At 55.0% G+C, this 21,881-nt stretch overlaps 8 protein-coding genes across 8 annotated transcripts; 5 read left to right on the forward strand and 3 right to left on the reverse strand.

Annotated features, from left to right (window-relative positions):
• Nucleotides 1-1,155: 1,155 nt before the first annotated feature.
• KRP23_6660 (uncharacterized protein) lies at nucleotides 1,156-2,919 on the forward strand (the record flags this gene model as incomplete). Its single annotated transcript, XM_067891877.1, has 1 exon — nucleotides 1,156-2,919. The coding sequence occupies one exon, from the start codon at nucleotides 1,156-1,158 to the stop codon at nucleotides 2,917-2,919; it is 1,764 nt and encodes a 587-aa protein (XP_067746192.1).
• Nucleotides 2,920-3,260: 341 nt separating this feature from the next.
• KRP23_6661 (Ankyrin-3) lies at nucleotides 3,261-5,285 on the forward strand (the record flags this gene model as incomplete). The annotated part of the gene is made up of 1 exon (XM_067891879.1): nucleotides 3,261-5,285. The coding sequence occupies one exon, from the start codon at nucleotides 3,261-3,263 to the stop codon at nucleotides 5,283-5,285; it is 2,025 nt and encodes a 674-aa protein (XP_067746193.1).
• A 205-nt stretch (nucleotides 5,286-5,490) lies between these two features.
• On the forward strand, nucleotides 5,491-10,849 carry KRP23_6662 (TPR repeat-containing protein; the record flags this gene model as incomplete). The annotated part of the gene is made up of 3 exons (XM_067891880.1): nucleotides 5,491-10,308; nucleotides 10,378-10,419; nucleotides 10,484-10,849. 3 exons carry the CDS (start codon nucleotides 5,491-5,493, stop codon nucleotides 10,847-10,849), a joined length of 5,226 nt encoding a protein of 1,741 aa, XP_067746194.1.
• Nucleotides 10,850-10,981: 132 nt separating this feature from the next.
• Nucleotides 10,982-12,782, forward strand: KRP23_6663 (uncharacterized protein; the record flags this gene model as incomplete). Its single annotated transcript, XM_067891881.1, has 5 exons — nucleotides 10,982-11,137; nucleotides 11,209-11,329; nucleotides 11,405-12,012; nucleotides 12,082-12,681; nucleotides 12,765-12,782. 5 exons carry the CDS (start codon nucleotides 10,982-10,984, stop codon nucleotides 12,780-12,782), a joined length of 1,503 nt encoding a protein of 500 aa, XP_067746195.1.
• Nucleotides 12,783-13,611: 829 nt separating this feature from the next.
• KRP23_6664 (Anaphase-promoting complex subunit 8) lies at nucleotides 13,612-15,806 on the reverse strand (the record flags this gene model as incomplete). The annotated part of the gene is made up of 4 exons (XM_067891882.1): nucleotides 13,612-14,766; nucleotides 14,831-15,249; nucleotides 15,318-15,378; nucleotides 15,450-15,806. 4 exons carry the CDS (start codon nucleotides 15,804-15,806, stop codon nucleotides 13,612-13,614), a joined length of 1,992 nt encoding a protein of 663 aa, XP_067746196.1.
• Nucleotides 15,807-15,946: 140 nt separating this feature from the next.
• KRP23_6665 (Alanine--tRNA ligase) lies at nucleotides 15,947-18,772 on the reverse strand (the record flags this gene model as incomplete). Its single annotated transcript, XM_067891883.1, has 1 exon — nucleotides 15,947-18,772. The coding sequence occupies one exon, from the start codon at nucleotides 18,770-18,772 to the stop codon at nucleotides 15,947-15,949; it is 2,826 nt and encodes a 941-aa protein (XP_067746197.1).
• A 155-nt stretch (nucleotides 18,773-18,927) lies between these two features.
• Nucleotides 18,928-20,912, forward strand: KRP23_6666 (uncharacterized protein; the record flags this gene model as incomplete). The annotated part of the gene is made up of 2 exons (XM_067891884.1): nucleotides 18,928-19,595; nucleotides 19,664-20,912. 2 exons carry the CDS (start codon nucleotides 18,928-18,930, stop codon nucleotides 20,910-20,912), a joined length of 1,917 nt encoding a protein of 638 aa, XP_067746198.1.
• Nucleotides 20,913-20,920: 8 nt separating this feature from the next.
• On the reverse strand, nucleotides 20,921-21,689 carry KRP23_6667 (uncharacterized protein; the record flags this gene model as incomplete). Its single annotated transcript, XM_067891885.1, has 3 exons — nucleotides 20,921-20,944; nucleotides 21,053-21,142; nucleotides 21,210-21,689. 3 exons carry the CDS (start codon nucleotides 21,687-21,689, stop codon nucleotides 20,921-20,923), a joined length of 594 nt encoding a protein of 197 aa, XP_067746199.1.
• Between the last annotated feature and the right edge of the window lie 192 nt (nucleotides 21,690-21,881).

Below are 21,881 nucleotides of genomic sequence, written 5' to 3' on the forward strand. Positions count from 1 at the left end.
CAGTCTTCGCCTTAATGAAGTCGTTCAAGCCGTCAAATCATGTTGTCGAGAGTCTCTCGCTGGTGCTGGTGGCATTTGATATAGCATAAACTCAACAATCGGCACTGAAGTACCGTATTGGAGTACTTTTACCAAGATTTCATCAAGCAACTTCTTCGTGACTGGATGTCGCGTCTGGTGTAATTCGCTCTGCCGGTGAGCTTCAATGCCGTGTTCATCATCGCGATGATTCTACGACGTATTTGCTGCGCGTTCTTACGTTACGTGATCCCCGTGATGCTGCTCACGCTAGTGTCGGCCTCATCCGAGCTGAAACCACGCGACTTGATCTCGCAGAATATCGTCGGCGTCAATGCATTTACCCTCTCTACGTTGCCGGGAAGGTGCTGGTAAAGCGGCGAGTAAAAGTGTTGACTCGGATTATCTGCTTATGTTATTGGACCGATTCCCGCACGATTTATCGCATAGTATACAGAAACGCTTTTGCTTACATTATGCTCGTCCACTCGATAGAAGATGTGTGAATCTAATCTCACACATCTATCGGGGGCACCTGCCCTCTCCAACAGGCTTGTTTTTAAAAAGCCAAAAACTTGTATGGTATTGATACATGTGCACGCGATCTGACGGAAAATCTGTCGGAAAAATGCTGCGGGAATCGGCCTGCTACGTGTACTTTTAAATATTATGTTAAATTAAAATAGAGCCGCCGTGTCTCTCTTGAAAACCAGCCGCAATCACCGCCGCACGTGTAGTAATACATATACACGTGCGGCGGTGATTGCGGCTGGTTTTGGTACACGGTGTAGCCGCGAGAGTCGTAATGATTCTCGTATAAGCGCCCGAAGTGGACAGGCAATAGGCAAGCAATACCTATCGTCCGAGTGTGCACAGATACTGCCTCAGTACATGCAATGCTTGTCCGGGATACTGTGCGAGTGCACGGTACACCTGGTTGAGGAAACATTGAGACCAGAGAGCGTAATGCGTTGTGCGCATGCACTAGAATTCAAATCCAAGCCGAGCGCAGCTACACGTTCTCCACGCTCTGACCTTTATCTCGGGATTTGAGAGTAACCCGACGTCGAAAACTGGCTGCTGCTGCCAGTCTAGTCGACAGGGCATTGTGGCTTCATTCTCGATCCGACGGGCACCATGGCAGGCAGGTTCCCGATGCCCGTTCCGCCATTCCCGCCGCTGGCAATGGCGACCAGTGAGCGCGAAAGACTCGAGCTTCTCACCCACCGACTCATCCACAAAGCCCTCGCAGACTACGACGTCCATCGTCAGGGTGGCGCCAAGGTGGACGCCCGGAGCTGGAAGCTCGTCCGAAAGTGCGAGCAGCTCGCCATGTACAAGCGCAGCGAGCCCAGTGCATTGTATCAGCCAGCGCACGCGCGACAGTCGGCGACGGCAATTCGCACACGGGCGGAGAGTGCCAGCATCATCGAAGGCTCAATCACACAAGGTCGTCCCCGCCAGAAAATGCCACTACTGCTGCAGGTCGGGGCTATCCAAGGCACTCTGGACGAGGTGATGTACGGGACCGTCGCGTTGGACGGCCCCGCAATGATGCTCAAGACGGCCTGCACGGAAGACACATTGCTCGACGCCGAAACGCTGTGCCAGTTGCGAGGACCGTCGCCAACTCACCCGTTCCGCTTCTTGGGCGTGAAATGGGTCGTCAAGGGCACCCCACACATGGCGCTGGCGGCGGTGGTTCGACCCCGGGACCTCGTTTTCATTGAGGCCACGGGAATTCTGACGCGCGAGGGCAGCAAGGAGAAGATCGGGTACCACTTGATGCACTCCGTCCAAGTACCTGGATACGGTCCTCTAGATGACAAGAAAATCGTTCGCGCTCAAATTTCGTCGTGTCTTCTGTACACCGAAACCCCGGGCTCCGTGGGGAGTGTGGACGTGTTCATGAAGGCTCGATTCGACCCCAACGGCAGCGTTTCCGAGGGCGTGGCCACGCAATCGGCTGCTCTCGCGCTCATGTACAGCGCGAAAGTCAGCGTTTGCGCGCAGAACAAGAAGCTCTTGTGGCTGCTGCATACCAGTCCCGAGTTCCCCGTCCAGCAACGGCCTTCAACTGCCGTGAGCATGACCCGACAGCGGTGCTGCCCAATATGCGCCAAGAGCTTCACCATATTCAGCGGCACCGCCAACTGCGAGTTGTGCTCTACAGCTGTGTGCACTGCCTGCTCCGTGAAGAAGAAGTTGGCGTTTGGGAAGCCCCCAAGCAAAAGGGTAACTTGGCGCTCTGTCGCCTTCTGTACGAGCTGCCTCACACATGCGCGTCGCTTGGGTGGCTTTGACGCCGCGCGACAAGAAGTAGCTTGGTCTTATACCACTCAGACAGTGAGAACCTCTACAGACCTGCCGGTAGTTCCAGCCATACACAATTGTAGACGACGTGATCTGCAAGAAGTGAAAGAGGCTCCGTCGATCTCTCAAATGCAAACCCCGACAATCATCAGACACCACAGTGAAGGTGTGATGGCGAGGAAAAGTGCCACACCTCACCGCGAGCGCGTCAACACTTGGAATACAGGGGACGCAGATCTTGGGACGACAAGTCGGTGGGATAAACTGGAGCTTGAGTTCGTAGCACCGAAGGAGGTCGAAGAGGTTGACGAGGACGAGTTCGATGAGATCAAGGTCAGCAAAGACTCGTTGGTATTGGTGGACCCCCGTGACAACCGCAGTTGCTCCTATCCGACGCCCCACCCAGCGCCAGCAAGACGCGAATCCAGCCAAGACGAGATCATGGCTCGCATCCTGGCGATGCGCAACGCTGCAGAAGACGCCTACCAAACCACCCGACGGACAGCTCAGGCTCAGTTCGAGCAAAGGACCAGCGCTCAAAGCCCCGTCCGTTTCGGCCACGACCACGAAGCGCACGCGGTCCGGTAACGGGTCGGCGCGCGTGCTGAAAGGCTTCGTAGACGACAGATGCAAGACAATACAAGCACGTTTGCAGCGATTGTCGAGTTGTACAGTACGTACGGGATCACCATTAGCTTCTCGCCCGAAAGGGTCAGACGGCTGAAACGCCGAATATCCTGAGCACAAACCAGACCATGAACCAGTTCCTAGTAGACGGGGTCTGGAAAGCCGCAGCTTGTGGCGTGCCTACTTGTTCAACGTGAAGGGCCCTCTACTAGAGCGTTGCCGTTGCAGAGCTTGTCGTTTCCGCTCACTAACCAATTCACCCGTTGCTCAGCAAGGGTACTTCCAAGACTCGACGCACGAGTATGAGCTGGCTGCAGACACACGAGGTGACTGTGCCGTATTACGAGGTCTGCGGGGGCAAGCAGGTGTTCGCGATCGAACTGCGCGAGCGCGCTCTTCGACAAGAGGAGTTGGCTCGGAACTGGTCCAGCATCACCAGTGCCAGCTCGCAGCAGTTTCTACTGGAGGACGATAGCGAGAATGACAGCATGACGGGCAACACCTCAGGCGTGCGGGTGGCCGCTCTGCGCTCGTATTCGCAGTTCCGCAAGCTTTGGAGAGATTTGATCCGCGCGACCAAGACACCGTCGACTGCGTCGCTAGCACGCTCCAACAGTGCCCCGAGCCACCAGGATTCCACTCCCTCCCTGGCCATCCCCAGAGCTGGAAGTGATTTCTCCGCGTCATGCCGCTGTCGTAACTGGAACTGCGCTTTCCGCAGCTTCCACCTCTTCCTGAAAAGCTACCCGTTCCCGTCCAAGCTCGTGATGAAGCGCAACACACCAAGCGTGTTGGAAAATCGGCGCCAGGGGCTGGAGCTGTTTGTCACCACCGTCCGTGGTCTCTTCGACACTTTCCCCCGTCCATTTCTTCAAGGTTTTGAGGAACGGGAGAACTGCCACGTCCTCGCACTGTTGAACGCCTTCTTCGGCTTTAAAGAGATGCGTCAAGTGAGTCCTGGGGCCCGTACCACCTTGCAGCTTCCTAGCGGTCGCCTTTTGAAAGACAGCAGGTGCAGTAGCATGGGTAGCAGCGTGCTCAGCGAAAGCAACACGGCGTTTAGCACTCGAAGCGCAGCCAGTAGCAGCGACACATGGAGCACTGACCAAGTCTGGGATAGTACTGGAATCGAGTTTTACCTGCGTCACGATCAGGAGGGCTCAAACGATACTCCCAATGACGACTCCGACTATAAACTTCGAGAGCTGGACACCAGCCCCGGGTTGGCAGCTAAACTCAACGTTAACTCTGGGGATCATGCTGCGATGGACCGGATAGGCGCCAAAATCCGAGCTTTGCCGCGCCGTTCCGATCCTTCCCCCAAGAAACTTGCGAACATGCAGACCAGTGGGCGCAGATCGCGCTATTATCGAGGAGTCAGCATTCGACGTCATACAGCCTTCCTAGCGCGGAATCCTACCATGAGCTCTCGCAGTTGCTCTGCTGCCTCGGATGCCAAGGCACCCCAAACGTTGCTGCCTGGTCTTCCCAAGCTGCAGCTACCAACCAGCGAGGTGACGTCGATCCAAACCTTTCTAGAGGAGTTTCGAGACCACCTTTTGCTGGACTCCCGAGCACTTGGAAGCTCTGGTACCTCACTCAAGGGGTGGAATGAAGACCGCCAGTGGGAGCTGGCGCTGTACGTGGCAAGTCAAATCGGCCACGTATACGCTGTCGAGTCGATTCTGTATCGTGGCACGAACCCGAACGCTGTGATGGAGGATGGCTTGTCTAGTCTTCATGCGGCTTGTCGTGGTGGCAACCGGAGTATCGTGGCGATGCTGCTTACCTATGGAGCTGATACAAATCTAATTGACGCCAACGGAGCGTCACCGCTGCTTTCAGCTGTGCAACTGGGCGACCTCGAAATCGTCGAGATGCTCGTGGAGTTTGGCGCAAATGTGAACTTGTGCAACGCCGACAGTGTATCTGCTGCACATGTGGCCGTTGCCTGCCAGGCGCTGCCCATTCTCCAGTTGCTCCTTGAGTTCGACGCCTTCGTGAACACGGCCAACTCTTTCAATGGGAAGACGCCTCTGCATCTCGCAGCACAATGCGGGAGTATCCCCATGTGCGAGCAGCTGATGCAGTATGGTGGCAACATCCACCACAAAACGGCACGCGGACTAGATGTTGTCGCTCTTGCCAAGTCGCACGGTCACGAAAACGTTGCAAGATTTTGTCTCTCTTTCGGAAAGCGGAGAGTAATGCCACGCGCTGCATCGGAATCGTCCAAGGCGCCACAAACTGCTGCGGGTGCTTCCACGTCGGAGAGCTCCGAAGTTACAATAGTCTCGGAAGACGGCTACGCGTACGCTGTCTTGTAATGGAAGTGAGCCCATCGGAAAGGCTTAAATTCGCGGGTAGTCCTGCACAAATGTAACCTAATACTCTTGCTATTGGCACGACAACCAAAGCTGTTAGCATTATCCACTCGTGCTATTTTCCATTTGTGTGAATCCGTTTCGCTAGGGGAAAAAACGCCACCTCTATAGTAGTGAGCAAACGTCGTCAACTCCTCGGTCACGCAGTATGGATCGGAGAAGAAGTGCAGCCACTACTGGGTCCGCTACAGCATCAATCAACAACAGTGAGTGCTGGGACTCCGTGTCGTATCTCGAAAGTGCTTTCCATCATGGGTTCATGCGGCTACGGCTCAAAACGGGCGACTTTGTGTATCACGAAGACCCCCGACTGACCCGGGAGCTGGATGAATTTTGCGACGTTGACTCCATGCACACGCCTAAGGGGCCTGTGATCCTTCTAGGCGAGAGCGGCATGGGGAAGAGCGCCTTCCTGGCGAACTGGGTCGTGCGCCGCAAGAAAATGTTCCAGAATTGGCAGTCCTCGTACCCGGAGTTCATCTTCTCGCACGTCGTGGGCTGCTCGAGACAATCTTGTTCCGTGTCCAATCTGCTCGAGCGGATCCTGCGCGAGATCAAGGAGTACTTCGAGCTAAGCAAAGAAATCCCGGACGTCGAAGAACGGCTCAGTTGGCAGTTCCCACGCTTCCTAGAGGCTGCGTCGAAAAAGGGTCGCGTCATTCTCGTTGTCGACGGGCTGCATCGACTGCACACGAACAATGGAGAGAGCATTTTAAAGTGGGTGCCCCTCTCTTTCCCACCGAACGTCCGCATCATCTTCTCGGGGACTCTCAACTACCCGACTGCCAAGGTATCCCAAGTTCTTAACGCCAATGGCGGCCTTGTACCCCGTGGCGACGAACGCGCCAATGATGAAGGCGGTTTGGGAGGTGACTACTACGAGAAAACGAGCCTTAGTGCCCAAATGATTGAGAGGATTAAAGTGGAGGCTGGTCGTCGCAACTGGAAGCTCATACACGTCTTGCCTCTAGTCGAGGAAGAGAGGAGACACATCGTCAAGAAGTTTATCTCCAAAAGACGCGACAATAGCGACCAAGACGAAGGTGCGAGCAAAACAACCACGGGACTCCAGCTTTTCGAGATACAGCAGAATGCGCTTGTTGGCGTGCCTATGAGCGCCAGCCCTCATTTCCTCAATAATTTCCTTACGGCCTTGTTCTGGGCGGTGAAGGAGGGGTTTAATATCCACGCAATCTTCGAGAGCTGGCTGGGAGCAGATAGTGTGGGGCAATTAATCGAGTCTGTACTTCGTAGCATGGAGATCGGCTACAAGCCCGACCAACTCTCCACAGAAGATGCGATGCAGTTCTTTCTCGAGTACGACGGCGAAGACAACGCTCCCACCGCTACGGCGTCCGTGGCAAATTCTGCTTCAATCCGAAAATCATCATCGAGCGTAGGTGACGCTCAATTCTCTGGGCGAACATATTCATTGCACGGGAACGACAACCGCACAAAAATTGAGCTCGCGCGCGCCGCTGCGGAGGCTGCCGTGCGTGAGACCAGCGATTCTTTGCGTGTTATTGATTTTCGTCCGCGCGAGAACGACACAAACACAGGTTGGAATGAAATGAAACGCGTCAAAAGTGTTCACGAAACCAAAGAGCTTTTCGTGAACATAGGAGCTCGAAATCCGTCCTCAACAGCAGAAGGTGGGTCCGTGATACCACCACTTGATTCCGGAAAGGGAATGGCCACAAGTTCGTTACTTGAAGCTGCGCAGTACAAGCTCAAACGCTTTCCAACAGAGCCTCGAACAAACAGAAGTGGTTCCCTGAAAATTGGCAACAGACCAGATTATCTGACTGGTGGCCGTCCTGTTGCCCCACTTGGAGAGTTACTCGGGAAAGCGCTGTGTCTCCTGTACGTGAGTCGTCATGGGCTTTTGCTGAATGAATTGCGCTTCATCCTCAATGCTATCGTAACCGAGGCGCGCGGGAAACACCGTGTACGAGAACCCCACCGAGATGAAGAAGAACCAACTTTCAATCACCAAGGGAAAAAGGGCTTGGGACAAGCATTCTCCGAAGAAGAGTGGCAAGCGCTTTTGCGTGCTCTTCGAACGCTCAGTGTGCTCTTTGTGCAGGAGGTTGTGGTCTTGCCGATGTGCAAAGATATCCTGCGCGACGTCATTTGGTGGCGATATATCGGCAGTGAACGCGCCGAGCAGCAATACCACCAGTGGCTCATTCGTTTTTTCCGCATTCACCCAACTACGTTCCGCCGCGTCGAGGAACTGCCATGGCATCTAAAGCGCTGCTACCAGTGGGATGCGTTGCGTCAGGTGCTCGTGAACCTCCCGATGTTTCAGCTGCTGTATACGGCCAACTATAAAGCCGAGCTCTTTGGATACTGGAAGGTGCTCACTGACGGCCCGCTGCTCAACTATGGGGCAGCCACGAGTGCAAGAGACCCACCAGTTTACGTCACGCCCTTCGATATCGTCAAAGAGTATGGTAAAAGCATCGACGATTGGTATCACAGCGCTCGCCCGTCCACCAAAAACTTCACGACTATCGTACAGCTTGTCACGCGCTTCATGCACGAGTTCTGTCTATCGTATCAGCGCCCGTTGCCGCACTTTGTTCACGCGCCATTCGACCTCAAGCGACTCTATGTGGACGGCTTCCTGTTCGCCGAAAACTTGCCACATGTTCAGTCCTTGGCAACCTCGGCCAGCGGAACCTCCTCCGGTTCTTCGCTGCCATCCCCGGGACCATCACTAGGAGGAGTGCCTGCCATGGAAAGCACGTTAACCACTGCTTCATCGGCTTTACTTGCTGCACTGGACAATTTCCCAACGCAAGTGAATATATCGAGTGCTGGAACTGCAGGAACATCGTCCAAGGACAAGGAGACATCCAGAAACTGCTTCTTCTTTTACCAGCGATGGGTGTGGATTCAATTTCCGTGGCTCGCGCTTGGGCGTGAGATTGTTGTGAGAGACCCAATCATTCCAAACCCGATACTTGACAAGGCAAACGGCACAAGTGCTGGTAGTATAACTACTCAACCGGGGTTGGCTCCACAGATCTCGCATGCTGCATCATCCAGCTCTTTGGCCCCACCGGGTTCATCTCGTGGGCGAGCAGGAGATGGAAGCGACGAAGAAGTCAGGCGGCACGACGGTGGGGACGGAGCAATCTCAAAGTCATCAGGCTTGACCGTGCCTCAATCGCTTGGGCGCTCCGGTCGGTTTGACGCACGATTTTGGGACGTGAAGAAGAGTATGTTTGATCCTACTACCCGCCGACCTCGAGGCGCGATGACCACTTCCCAACTCGCAGCCGTGAAAAATGCGAGTGTACTGATGACATCAGCATCTACGTCGCTCGTGAACCAAACCGTGGACGTGATCTCCCCCGAGCATCTTTTTCGCAAGAAAACTGCGTATGCCACAGTCAAGGGCGTCCTAAGCTCGTCCGTGCGCCGTCTTCCCACTGCTGCGTTAAAGACGTCAGCATCGCTGCCAGCACTATCGGAGCAGCGAGTACTCGCCCCAAGCGTATCCACTACTACACTCAGCCGCAGCGAGTCAATAATTGGGAAACCAGACACTATGGCGCTGGAATCGCCGTCCGCGGACAGATCGGCTTCGCTTTCTTCCCTTCCTGTTCGTGCGGGAGGTGCTCCATTAAAGTCGAGTCTTAACGCGAAAGAAGTGAAGCTGGACAGTATCGCGAGTACAGACGACTTGACATCAGTTGCAACTGCATTTGGGCTGCCCGCGCACTTTCAAGACTACCCTCAATCCGAATGGGACCTGAAGCAGTCGTACAATCATCGCATGGTTCTTAAACTTCAGACACTGTACGACACGGTTAAGACGGAAGTAGTGCACAAGCACAAGTACTTGCGCGACGTGAAGCGCAAAATTCGTGAGACCACACGCCGATACGAATTGACCATGCGGGAGTGCGACATGGCCAAACACGCCGCGGAAGAAATGAGCTCACGCCTGGCAAAACTCGAACATGTGATGAAAAACATCGACCACCAGGCAAAAACCCACCGAAAGCTCATCCGCGGATGCGAGATGTTTCCTGCCTGTGCACCGGCACACTTTGAGGCCAACAAAAAGGAGCTTCGTCTCCTGCAAATGAAGCTTAAGGATCTCCACGCCGAGAAGAAAGTACTTCACGTGAAGAAATCCCACCTCCAGAATGAAGAGCTGCCTGCTGTGCGAAAGGTAATCGAGAAGAGCAAACTCTTGTTGTCTGCTGTGGTCGACAAGCTGGAGCGCGCACGTGAAAAGGTAGCACATGATCAGGCGTCATCCGATAAACTGTATCAACGGCGCCTTGAGATGATTGAGAGTGTTCGAACAGCGAACGGACAGGGATCGACTTCAACCATAGAAGAAGAGGCTCGTCGACAAGCGCGCCAAACCTTCAGCGCCACGACCCGGTCGCTGGCTGCCAAAGTCGCACTACAACAATGTGAGTCCATGTGCGAGAAGATCCAGAAGGCCACCGGTTTCTCCAAGATGGAGTTGATTCTTCAAAAATTCACGCGGCGCGAAGAGCTGAACGCGAGCTTCGAGGAGCAAGCCAAGCTCTACGAGGCGCGCCTCAAGCAGATCAAGCTGAATCAAGCCGAGCTGGAAGAGCAACTGCATTCCCTCGAGCTGACTCAGGCAACAGTGTCAACGGAGGACCCGCGACTGCTTGAGCAAAAGCTGCGCACCGCCGAAGTGGAACTCGCTCGCGCCGAGTACACCCAGACGAGTCTGCTCACGAGTTCTAAGGAGGTGATCGCGGGTGCTGCGCGCATCGTAAAGCTTTTGGGCATCACCAACTGCTCGGATCCGTATCAAAATGCGATTCCGGCTGCTCGTCTTTGGCCTCCTCCTGTGGGCTACGAGGGCGAGAACAGCCTCACGTCCGAGTTCGAGACGCTTGAGCCACCAGCGATCACGGCGCTATTGCAGCTCTGTCAGGACCGAGCAACGCTCATGATTGACGCGGTACGATTACTTGTCCTCGTGTGTCTTCACTTGAGCTCACGAATGTGGTCTGCTTGTTTGTGTTTCTAGATCGAGGGTGCAAGAAGTGATCCGGACATCAATTTCTCTCTGGTAGGAGAGCCTCTCTGTCCTCCATTGTGCTGTAGGGCTTTGATTGACTTTGGAACGTCCACAGATCGCAGATGCGCCGGCTCGAAGTCGTCGTCGGACGGCTCGCGGAGGGGACGAGAAGACGGCGACGCGCTCGAGTCGCTACCGACGACCGCAGCAGCTCAGCATCGTGGCGGAGAAGAGCAAGGACAAGGACCGCGTGGGTTTCGACAGGGGAGCAGTGCCGCCTCTTGTCGCTGTACTCGTGACGCAGTCAACGCCGCCCAGCACACCGGACGTGGGCGAAGACGAGCAGGATCCTGGACAAGACGTAGAGGTGCTCTCCAGAGAGGCCATTAAGGCCTCCAGCAAGAGCAAATTGGCCCAGAGGAAGCGCGGCAACAGCAACGTTGGCGCTGCCGACCTTGAGCACAATGTTATTCTAATGTGAGGAAATATTACCTGAGCGTATTTTATTGGTAACATAAATATTAAAGAATTTGTTTTAAAACATTCTTTACTTTTAAACATGTGCGGAAATATAACACACATGTATTTTACTGGAAAACTAAAGATTGACCAAATGCGGGGTGAGGGCCAGCGCTTATCGGGGCATCTGAAAGCGGCCTTCGCGGAGATCGAGCGACTCAAGGTCGAGTACCGGCATGCGATCAACCAGTTGGAGAAGTTCACACTGACGAACCTGTCGCCGCAATCGGCCGCCCAGTGGTTCGAGATGGTGCGTCCAATGCTCATTGCTGCTGCTACCGTGCCGAAAAACTGATTGGCCGCGTAAACTACTTGTTGCAGTACCTCCGTGTTGTGGACGTGGGCGTGCAGATCCGCCGAGGCGAAATTCGGCACCGGACAGTGCAGAGGTTCACGTATATGTGCATGCACAAGACCGGCACGAAAGGAGCCGTGCACTCGGGTGCGTTGGGATCGTCGTCAGGCTTCAGGGTTTCGGCCGTTGGCTGACCGGTTTATTCGTGTTACTATGGACCAGGCCTGAGTATTGACGATGGAAATGCCATTTTCCAGTTGATGGAGAGCCGGAAGCTGGTGAAGGAGAGTCTTCTGGATGACTGGTTCATGAAGATGGACGGGTTGGATCGCGACGACATTGGCTTGCTGGACAAGAGGGTTTCTGGGTGCCTTGAAGACTTCCGCAGAAGAACTAGCATGTTCTATGATCGGCTGGAGGTGACTGGGGAAGACCCGCACGAGGAGATGCTGGTGCTAGGAGGAACTGCTCCGATCTTAGCCAAGGTCACGCGAACGTGCTTTGGCCCGGAAAACTGTTCATGTACAGAGGACGCAAAACCCTGGGAGAATTTCTGTCTCAAGCCTGGTGACCCCCATGCTCAGAGAAATGTATCGGCTGGGTTCAGTGATGCTGCTGGGTCAGCACAAGCGGACGATGTGGGCATTATGGATATCAAACGCCAAATGGGCTTCCAAGAGCTGTCGCGGGAACAGCAAAACGAGGATACGGCAGCACTCGCGCGGGATGCAGCAGAGCTAGCTCGGCGAAGGAGGCCTCAAAAACAATACGGCACTGTTGGTAGTGGGATACGTGTGCCATCATCGGCACGAAGTATTTACCAGAAAAAGGTAAGCAACCAGATTTGCTGCTTCTAATCGTTGTCGTCGACGTCTGACAGCCGTGTTGCATTCTGGCAGTGCGAAGAGAACGGCTCCAAGCCAAAGGCACACATTCTAGCGATACTGGTCGTGAAGAACGGTGCACATCTGCTGGACCTTTCTGGCATTGGCTTTCACTCTGTGAACGACCTTCAAGACTTGGTGGACATTTTTTCCACGCCTGGTTTACCCCCCGTGAAAGAGCTAGACCTGGCGAACGGTTTCTTCAATGGTGTAGCTTTTCAAGTACTGTGCCAGTTGTTACGTGTGCCGCAACTACGCCAAACCATCGAGCGACTCAGTCTGCGTGGCATCGCAGTCCCCCAACGTGCTGATTTCACTGCTCTCATGCATCTGTTGATGGGCGATACCAGCTCTTCTCTCCACGCGCTCAATAACCTGAAGACGTTGGATCTCTCATACAACACTTTCTCGGCCGAAACCGCGATGCAGCTACATCCGCTGCTGGCTACCTTCCAACGTCTCGAAAATCTCTCGTTGGAGTCTTGCTTCCCAGATCCTGCTCCACCACTTGACCCGCTGTCCTCTATTGGCCCAAAGGCAGTTGAGGAGAGTGTTGCTGCTGCACTCACGGAGGTTGGCATTCGACTGGAGAGCTTGAATTTCGGTTCTAACTGGGTTCCTGTTGAACCACGCTGGCTCGACGCTCTTTTCACACCGGGGGGTACACTGCAGAGGCTAAACCTGCATGGCATGAGTAGTGCCTCAATCAGTGTTAGCGAAACAACCGAAACGATGGAGGTGGATTGGCAAGCCGGTGAATCATGGGACCTACAACAAATCGAAACGCTCAAGTGGTCGTCCAGCAGCAGCGTGCACACAGAAAAACTGTTCCATGCGTTATCGGCTGAGTTACAAAGTGGGCTTTCTCAGCTGAAGCACCTTGACTTGGAAGTTAATGCTCTCGCTGGCCAAGACGATGGAAGCCAGACGGACAGGAAAGCCGCAGAAACATTCGCTCGTGTTGCCGACTACGCCGGATTAAAATCGTGTCGTCTCTGCTACTACAGTCAAAATGCAGTTATCTCGCACGGTTTGAGCGCATCCGTGGGGAGACTTCTGGGGGACGGGTTCCCCGACTGTGAGATGTTGTCGCTGCGAATACCGCAATTGTATCTATCCCCGGGGGCTATTCACGACCTGCTGTCCTCTGCAGCTATCTCCAACATGAGAAAGATGACACTTGCTATTGGAATTGTTCCAGCAGGCCATGGTGAGCAGACCTCGGGGCCATGCTTTCTGCAAATGCAGTCAATGAGAGAACTTACGTTAGAATTTCACGTCATTGAGCACGAACAAACTGATGCGGGGGTCGCAGCTATTGCGTTAGCACGAGAATTGGAGAGATGGTGGCTGGCAATGAGCTCATCACATGCTGGGAATTTCACGAAAGACAAGACGCGTGCGGTGGGTAGTGCAACGGGGAAGTTGAATCGCTCCTTTGTGTTATCAGAGCAGCAAAAGGCAAATAAGCGGATTTACCGATGCCACTTTTCAGCTACTTCAACGCATGATGCCGAAATACAGTTCAGTATACCCCAGCGTCGCCTATGATCCTGCCATGGGGTCAAATTGCATACGGGTTGCTTCCAGACTGTGCATCTCACGCAAGAGTGCTTTTGCTTCCTCTTTTTCCGGCCCCTGCATGTCCAGTAAACGGTTGCAAAAGATTGTCGCCTCCGAGAATCGGCCCAACTGCTTGTAATAGTTCGCAAGAAACAAAATTGCCGCCAGTGCTTGAGGCGTATCCACTCGAATGTTGCCACCACTTCCGCCGGGCAGCACAAGCACCTCCCGCTCGCTGTTGTTGTCGGAATCAATAGGCGCGGACTTCTTGTCGCGCAAAAGCGACGCCGGAGTGCTTCGAAGTCCAAGATGCATCTGGTAGTACTTCGCGGCTTCATGTTGCTGCCCACGCGCCGCATATAGGCGTCCAAGGTGGTAAGACGCGATGCCCTCCCGGTCCTGATTGTTCACAGCGCGATGGAAGCAAGCGAGAGCTTCGTCAGTCTTATTCAGCTTCTCATAGCAGCCACCCAAGGCGCACCACATTCGAGCGTCGTAAGGACGGATCGCCACAGATTTACGGTAGTAGTAGATGCTGTAGAGGAACATGTTGAGGATCTCGTAGGCCTGTCCAAGCCCATACCAAGCTCGATAGTCACGTGCATTGAGATCAACGGCATGCCGGTAGGCTTCGATTGCCGCGCTCGTGTTCTTCATCTCGATATACTCGTGGCCGATCAGCGTCCACGCCGAGAGAAAGTTGGGGTCCAGTTTCAAAGCGCGATGGAAATAAATAATGGCGCGGTCGTGCTTGTTCTTGATCGAGTAGTAGTTACCAATAATGCAGCACGTCTCAGGCCGATACTTTTCCACTTTGAGAGCTCTGTGCGCCAATCGACTAAGCTCCGTCTTGTCCTCCTTCACGTACAGGACGTTTGAGTACACATCCATGTTCTCCATCCGGTGCGGATCACGCGCAGCAAGCCGCTCAAATTGCTCCTGCGATTGGTCAAAGTCTCGAATGTGGTAGCTGGTAAGTGCCTGCTGTGCTAACAAGTAGTTGCTCTGCGGAAAGTGTTCCTCCAAACCTGTAAGCAGCGCACGCGCAGCATCGTTCTGCTGTTGATCCAGCAGTACGTGCGCTTGAAAAAGTTGAAACATCCAAGGGCAGCTTGTTGCTAGGATTACTTCTTCTTCCTGCCAGCACACAAAATGAGTCATCCCTGGGAAATGAGCATACTCTGGGTAGTGAGTGACGTACATTCGACGTGAAGGGAGAGTGAGCTGCCAGCTCCATCCATGCTGACCAATTCCACGGATAGCGTCGAATGGACTCAACGAGGATGAATCGAGTGGTGACGTCAAATGTCAGCGTAGTCGCAGCACCCAACTCACCCATGTTGTCTCTTCGATCGTTGGTAGCTCTGGGGTCGTGGAGTTGCTGGCGCTTCTGCTCTTCCGCGAAATCAGCGCGGTGTCGGGTTTTCATACTTATTGGAGTTGATGATTGCGTCTGGGTACTCCCCGTACTCGTGCTGTAGCCTAAGCGCTTGAGAACGACCGCGTACAGATAGAGGCCAAACCCATCCAGCAAGTTCTGCTGGTATGCAGCACTTAGTGACAAGTACAGTTCCTTAAGGTGGGGGTTTGCGCCTTGGCGATGAAGATTGCGATCCACCTCTGCCAAATACGTAGCAACTCAATCAACTGCCACGTAGATATTCCCAGTAGCTGAGCCCAGAACGAACCTTTGCTGCTGCCGGTGACGTTCATCTCGAGATCCATCTCCTCCTTCGCCTTTTCTCCAGCCTGTTTTCAATATAAAAGCGACATGAGCTCAACTCCGAAGCAATGAACCATCGGTGGACGCCTATTCGTACCAGATACAGTGCGTAGTTTTGGAGGAAACGCGTCTTCTGCGTAGGACTGCGTACTGTGTCCAGGCTTTCAGACCCCACAGCAGCAGAAGCCGCTTCGCTATTGGACAGCAGGTGGTGTGCACGCAGGTACTCGCCCACGTCGAAGTAAGCCTTGGCAGCCTCGAAGCGATCGGCCTCCGCCCAGCCCTCCGACTCGTCCTCAGCCTCGACGATTCTCCTCGACTCCGATCGGCTGTGAGCAGCGTCACCCATACCAAGGAGGAGCTCCGCTGCGAACTGCGTGGCCTGTTTCAGCCCGCGCACGCGCAGGTCACGCACGGCCGCTCGCAACTGCGTCGCCACAACCGCCGGCTCCATCTCGGCCACGGATACCTAATAGTGTCCATGTATCTATTGGCTAGTGGCATTCAATCGAGGGAAAAGAGTGACGGTGATGTGCTCGAACTTCAACGTCCTCAAATGTCCTCCACTGTCTTTCTATCTGTCCACTTCTAACTCTACTCTTTACCGAGCACACGACGAGCAACTTCCTCCGGACGTAGCCCCTCGGGCACTGAGCCCTGCGCAAACTTGGCGTTGCCGCCCCCGCGACCGCCCAACGGCTTCACCAGTTGCTGCAGCAGCTTGCCAGCGTGGGCTTTGGCCTCCGCGTTGGCGATGCACGCCACCTGCGACCCGAGCATAACCAGCAGTACACTGTCAGGCGCAGCTTGCTCTGCGAGGAACTCGGCGCGGCGCTTCAGCACTTTGGAGAACTCGCCGCCCCCAGGTACATCCAGCGTGTGCAACTCAACTCGAGGAACGTTGACAGCCCCATGGACTGGCCCCGACGCAAGCGGTGTGGATGGAAGCGTGGCAAGCACGTCACCGAGAGCTTGAGCTCGACTTTCAAGCTGCTTCAGTTGCTTCTGCAGTTTGGCAACGCGCTCCACGACCTTCGCAGGCGTGGTAGACAACTGAGCAGCCACCTCGCTCAAAGTCTGCGCCTTCGACTGCAGATACCGCGCGCCAGCCTGCCCAGCCACCGCCTCCACGCGTCGAGTACCTGCTGCCACCGATCCTTCACTGACCAACGCAAACGGGAACACCTCGCGCACGTTGCTCACGTGTGTACCTCCACAAAACTCGCTTGAAACAGGGGCTTTAGCCGCTTCTCCTTCACAAGCATCACCGACCCGAACGACGCGCACGACATCTCCGTACTTGTCCCCAAAGTTGCAAATGGCGCCACTACGCTCGGCTTCTTCCCGCGGCAACTGAACGGTATGTACATCCAACTCTGCTGCTGCAAACGCATTCACTCGAGCCTCCACACCGGCTATTTCCTCCGTGGACAGCGCACCAAAGTGTGCAAAATCAAAACGGAGGCGATCGCTCGTCACCTGGGAGCCGGCTTGCGTCACGTGTTCACCCAACTCAGCCTTGAGAGCGCGCTGCAACAAATGTGTTGCTGTGTGATGCACAGCGCAGCCAGAGCGGAACTTTTGATCCACATGCGCTTCTACGTTAGGTTCGGGGCCATCACCCGGTGAGAGAAGCGCCGAAATCTCATCGTACGTCATGCCCTTAGGCAACGAGCATTTTAGCGCTATTGCGTCGTCGGTAACCTTCGTTGTGTCTTGAACAGGGATCACAATGCGGCGGAAACCGTCTGCAGAGGTAAAAACTAGGTGTCCACGGTCCCCCACTTGGCCTCCTCCCTCTGGGTAGAACGGACAACGATCGAGAATCAGGCTGAATCCGGGCAAGCCTCCCTTCTTGCTGCTAGGATGCGACCAGCTGTCTAGTACGCGGGCGTTAGGCTCACTGAGTTGCTCATATCCTATGAACTCGGTGGTCAACGATGCTGCAGGCGCAGCCGATGACTGTTCTTCGAAGTCTGAAGACTGGGTGTGATGCCCAGTGAAAGCACTGCGGCCACTGGTTTGCTGTTTGTGGGTCTTCATACACGCAGCGTACCCCTCGATATCAACGGCGAGGCCTTTTTCTTCGGCCAGCACTTGAGTGATATCAAGCGGGATGCCATAGGTGTCATATAACCTGAAAGCATCTACACCAGACAGCATCACTTGGTCCAGCTGAGCCTTAGAAAAGGCCTTTTCAATGGCACCACGGCCATTGCGCAGCATCTCTTCGAACGCTCTTTCCTCATTGGAAACGATCGCACGCATTTGTTCATAACCAGCAGTTTCAGTCCAGCCTGGGACGGCAATTGAGGCCAAGATACCGTCTGTGCCACTATACACACCGAGCTGCTGTGCGTGTCGAATCGCCCGCCGGATGATACGGCGCAGCACGTAGCCGCGGCCCACGTTCGATGGGAAAACGCCATCGTGGAGCAGCGCATACGTCGCGCGCAGGTGGTCACTAACAATGCGAAGAGTCTGAATCTCCTTCCCCGTTCCAAAGAGAGCCTTGCGCGGATCAAGCTCTTCTTCAAGTGCGATGGTGAACGGTTGCCTAGAAGTTGAGGAGCGATGCGCATCCAGCACGGTAGCCACCTCTTGCAGCAGTGGCACGAAGACGTCGGTGTGGTAATTGGAAGGGACCCCTTGAAGAACCGAGGCAACGCGCTCGAGACCCATACCTGTGTCCACGGAGCAGTTTGGCAGCGCATGCAGCTCGTCTTCGCCTTCATTGCGGAAGTACTGCATGAAGACGAGGTTCCACAGCTCCAGGAAGCGTTCGTCAGGGTCAGCGATGTGGTCACCCAAGTCCCAAAAGACCTCCGAGCATGGCCCACACGGGCCAGAGTCACCCATTGCCCAAAAGTTTTCGCTTTCGTCCAGTTGCCGAATTTTGTGATCCGGCAGTCCAGAGATCTGCTTCCACAGTCTACGAGCCTCCTCGTCATTGTTTAGCACCGTCACGTGGAGTCTCTCGACGGGCAAGCCAAGTTCCTGCGTAAGAAAGCGCCAGCACATGGCGATCGCTTGCTCCTTGAAGTAGTCTCCGAAGCTGAAGTTGCCCAGCATCTCGAACATGGTGTGGTGGCGGCGCGTGAGCCCCACTTGGTCCAGATCGTTGTGCTTGCCCCCCGCTCGCACGCAGCGCTGGGCCGACGTGGCTCTAGCGTAGCCTCGCACGTCCGCTCCGCCGTCCAGACCCAGGAAGGCCTGCTTGAACGGCACCATGCCGGCGTTCACGAATAACAGCGACGAGTCACCACCGGGCGGCACCAGCGACGCGCTAGGCACGATCCGGTGGCCCTGGGACTCGAAGAACTGTAGAAAACGACTGCGCAGCTCCGCAGATGGCAGCGAGTGCAGGTTGCGGGCTGCAGGTCTGCGTCCGACGCCCGGCAGTTGACGTAGACGCAGCATCGACCTCTCTCCGCGTTCCCAAGAAGAGGCCGTCCTCACGATTATTGACATGCGTACCTCCTTTTGGGTACCTTTTTGACCTGGGTACCTCTTTTTTGGAACCATTTTGACCAGCGCTTTTTCTCGTTAGAATCCAAATTGAGTGACAAGCGAGGATGGACGCGCAGTACCCGCGTCAATCGCTGGGCGGCGGCCGTGAGATGGAGGAGGAGATGCAGCGCGTGCTGCACTTCCTGGACACGTCACTGATCACGCCGCCGTCTGGCAGCGACCTGGTGACGCAGCCCCAGCGACCGCAAGCGATGCAGCAACAAGAGCGGGAGCAGCCGCAGCAGCCCACGCCCGAGCAGCTGCGCGAGATGGCAGGGGGATACAACGAACTGGGAGAAGTGATCGACCTGCTGGGTTCGCTCGACGCCAACGATACGGACCCGGCGCTACTGCAGCAACAACAACAGCTCCGGGGGGCACTTTTCGACGGCGCAGGAGGACCACGAGCCCCAGCAACGAGTGAAAGTGCCTCCCAAAGGGTGCAACTGCCTCGGTCTGCATCAGTGAGTAGTAGTCACATCCCGGTGGACAGCATTTCTCCGGTGGGTCTGCTCAATGGTCCGTCCATGTCTCCCGCCACCATCAACTGGCTGCAGACACTCGTGCCCTCCACAAGCACCGAGAGCCTGACTGGTCTCATTTCGCCTGCCACACTGTACGCTGGAGGGGGCCCTGCGTCCGGAATAGGCGGGATTGGAGGATTCGTCGGTGCTGCTGCGTCGAGTGGTCAAGCGGATGGAGTTGCTTCGACTAGAAGTGGCGCCTTGCCTCGGTACGTTTAGCGTGACAGCGTTCAAATGACTACTCTTTCCGCTGACGGTTCTCTGTGCGAATGCTCAGGACGCCATCTTGCGAGATAATTGACTGGAAGGCGTACAACGAGTCGTGTGTAGACAAAACGCACAAGGAGCCAGCAAAATGGCGTGTCATCCCTCAACACGGTCCGCACGCGGATCCAGCAGCAAGCTCCAGTGGTAGCAACCCCCCAACTGCCAAGCTTCCTCCTGGCGGTGCAATGCCACTAAGCGGTACCACCGCTTCAGAGTTGAGCGCACAGCAGCAAATACATCTAGCTGCGAAGAAGCTGGCGGAGGAAAAGAACAAGCGAAAGGCACTCGTATCTCCGGAGTATGTTCAATATGCAAACCCGGTATCGACGACGGCTTCTGCAGTGTTACGAGACCCCGCACGCAGCGTCAAGGTGGAGCCTGCTCCAGCACAATACGCGACAAAGGTCCCGGAGCCCACAGGTCGTCGCCCATTCAAGAAGTCGCTGCATCATACGACCGCACCCGCTGTTGAAACGAGTTTACAGCAACATCAACAGAGCAGCAGAACAACGTCCTTGACAACTTCGCTGACAGATGGAAAAGACGATGACGTGCGCTGCAAATGTACAGGGAAATGCCGTAACGCACGCTGCGCCTGTGTGAAAGCTGGACTGGTGTGCGGTGCTCAATGCAAATGCGTCAGCTGTGCGAACCCATTCGTACCAATGGCGCGCGAGGGCATTGACATCCAGTTGATGGTGCGCGACGAGTGTTTGATGCAAAACCTCTCCAAGATCAAGGACATGCAAGAGCTGCTGGACTCGACCGTGAGCTACGAGTGCTGTGAGGGAGGTGGTGGCGTCGTGCAAGTAAAGCATACCGTGGAGAACGGTTTTGCTTGCCCGCATTGTGGCGCGCACTTTACATATTCATGGTGCAACAATCGGTTGTGTCCGGACGCCAAAAAGCCGCGCCGCCATTGCGCTAAATGCCGCCGGTGTGGCGATCACCGCAACCAGCACTGTGAGCTGTGCGGTCATTGTTATTTTGCCGGTGTGGCAAACAGTTTCCGGTGCAGTTGCCAGTCCGGGGGCGGCAGTAGTTCCAAAGCACGCTCGGTGGTGCCTAATCCGGTACGCCGAGATCCAGTGTCTACTACAAAGCCTGAAGACGGGGAAGACAATCAAACCGGTCTACAACGTTTTAGTGCGATCAACCTGGCAGTCGATGGTACTGCGCGAGACGAAAACTTGGACGCCAACAACGGTTTAAAGCCTGGTGCTGAAGAGGCAGCAGATGACTCGTGCAAAATGCAATGAACGACCAGTTATTCACGCGTGATCCAGCGATGCTACCAAGATACAAGAAACCACAAGGCAGCTGCGAAAAGAACCAATACAGCTGGAGACGCCCGAAGGAAGCTGCGTTGTGCAGCATTTTCAAGGCTGGGCGTACACACCACAAGGGGCTTGTTCGTGTCTGGGTCTACAGCGTTGTCCTTAAACGGTGACCCTGGGTATGGCGCACGGTAGTAGACCAGCTTCTGATCCTGTGTGCGCAGGCAAGCACGTTAACCCAATCAACTAGCAACTGTGCGAACGCTATGATGAACGTACGGTCCAAGTGGTGCTGATTTCGGCTGAGCGAGCATTGACATACTTTGGGTCGCCACACCGCCAGAGATCGCTCGAGTACTGGCATGCTGTCATGTAATTTTCACACACACTGCGACAGAGCAGCAAGCTACGACCTTCAGCGTCGCAGCGCGGGAAGTTCAGCCAGCAAAAGTAGTTGCGAAAAGCGTTCTCACAGTCCGAGTTGTCTGTAAAGCGCGGCGTGATGGCTCGAGACCCACCCCACTCATCCGTATCGTCATCCGCCATGCTGGAATTCGTCTCGTAGATTTTCCGCTGGGCGAGGAGCTTGGTGAACATTTGCTCCACGAATCGGTCTTTGGCGAGTGCCGAGTGATTGAACCATAGGGTCTGGTATCGAGGCAGACATGCCGTGTAGGGCACAACGGCCTTGCAGAAAGGCAGCAGCAGGTCGAAGTCCGTTGGCTCCGTGCACACGCCGGTGTCCGATGCATCGAGCATGCAGGCTTCGAGCCATACGAGTCGAGCACATACCACACCGAGCTGGAGAACGCGACGCATTATCGATGGTGTAAGCATCTTACAAAAACGACCTTTCATGTGACCCCGTAATTATTCTCCAGCAATATTAGTATTGTAGTCGATATTCTTAGCTGTTTTATTTAAACTGTCCGCGATATTGCTCGGAGTTCA

The sequence above is a fragment of the Phytophthora ramorum genome (assembly GCF_020800215.1).
Source record: "Phytophthora ramorum isolate Pr-102 chromosome Unknown Phyram_PR-102_s0005, whole genome shotgun sequence".
Taxonomy (NCBI): Eukaryota; Oomycota; class Peronosporomycetes; order Peronosporales; family Peronosporaceae; genus Phytophthora; species Phytophthora ramorum.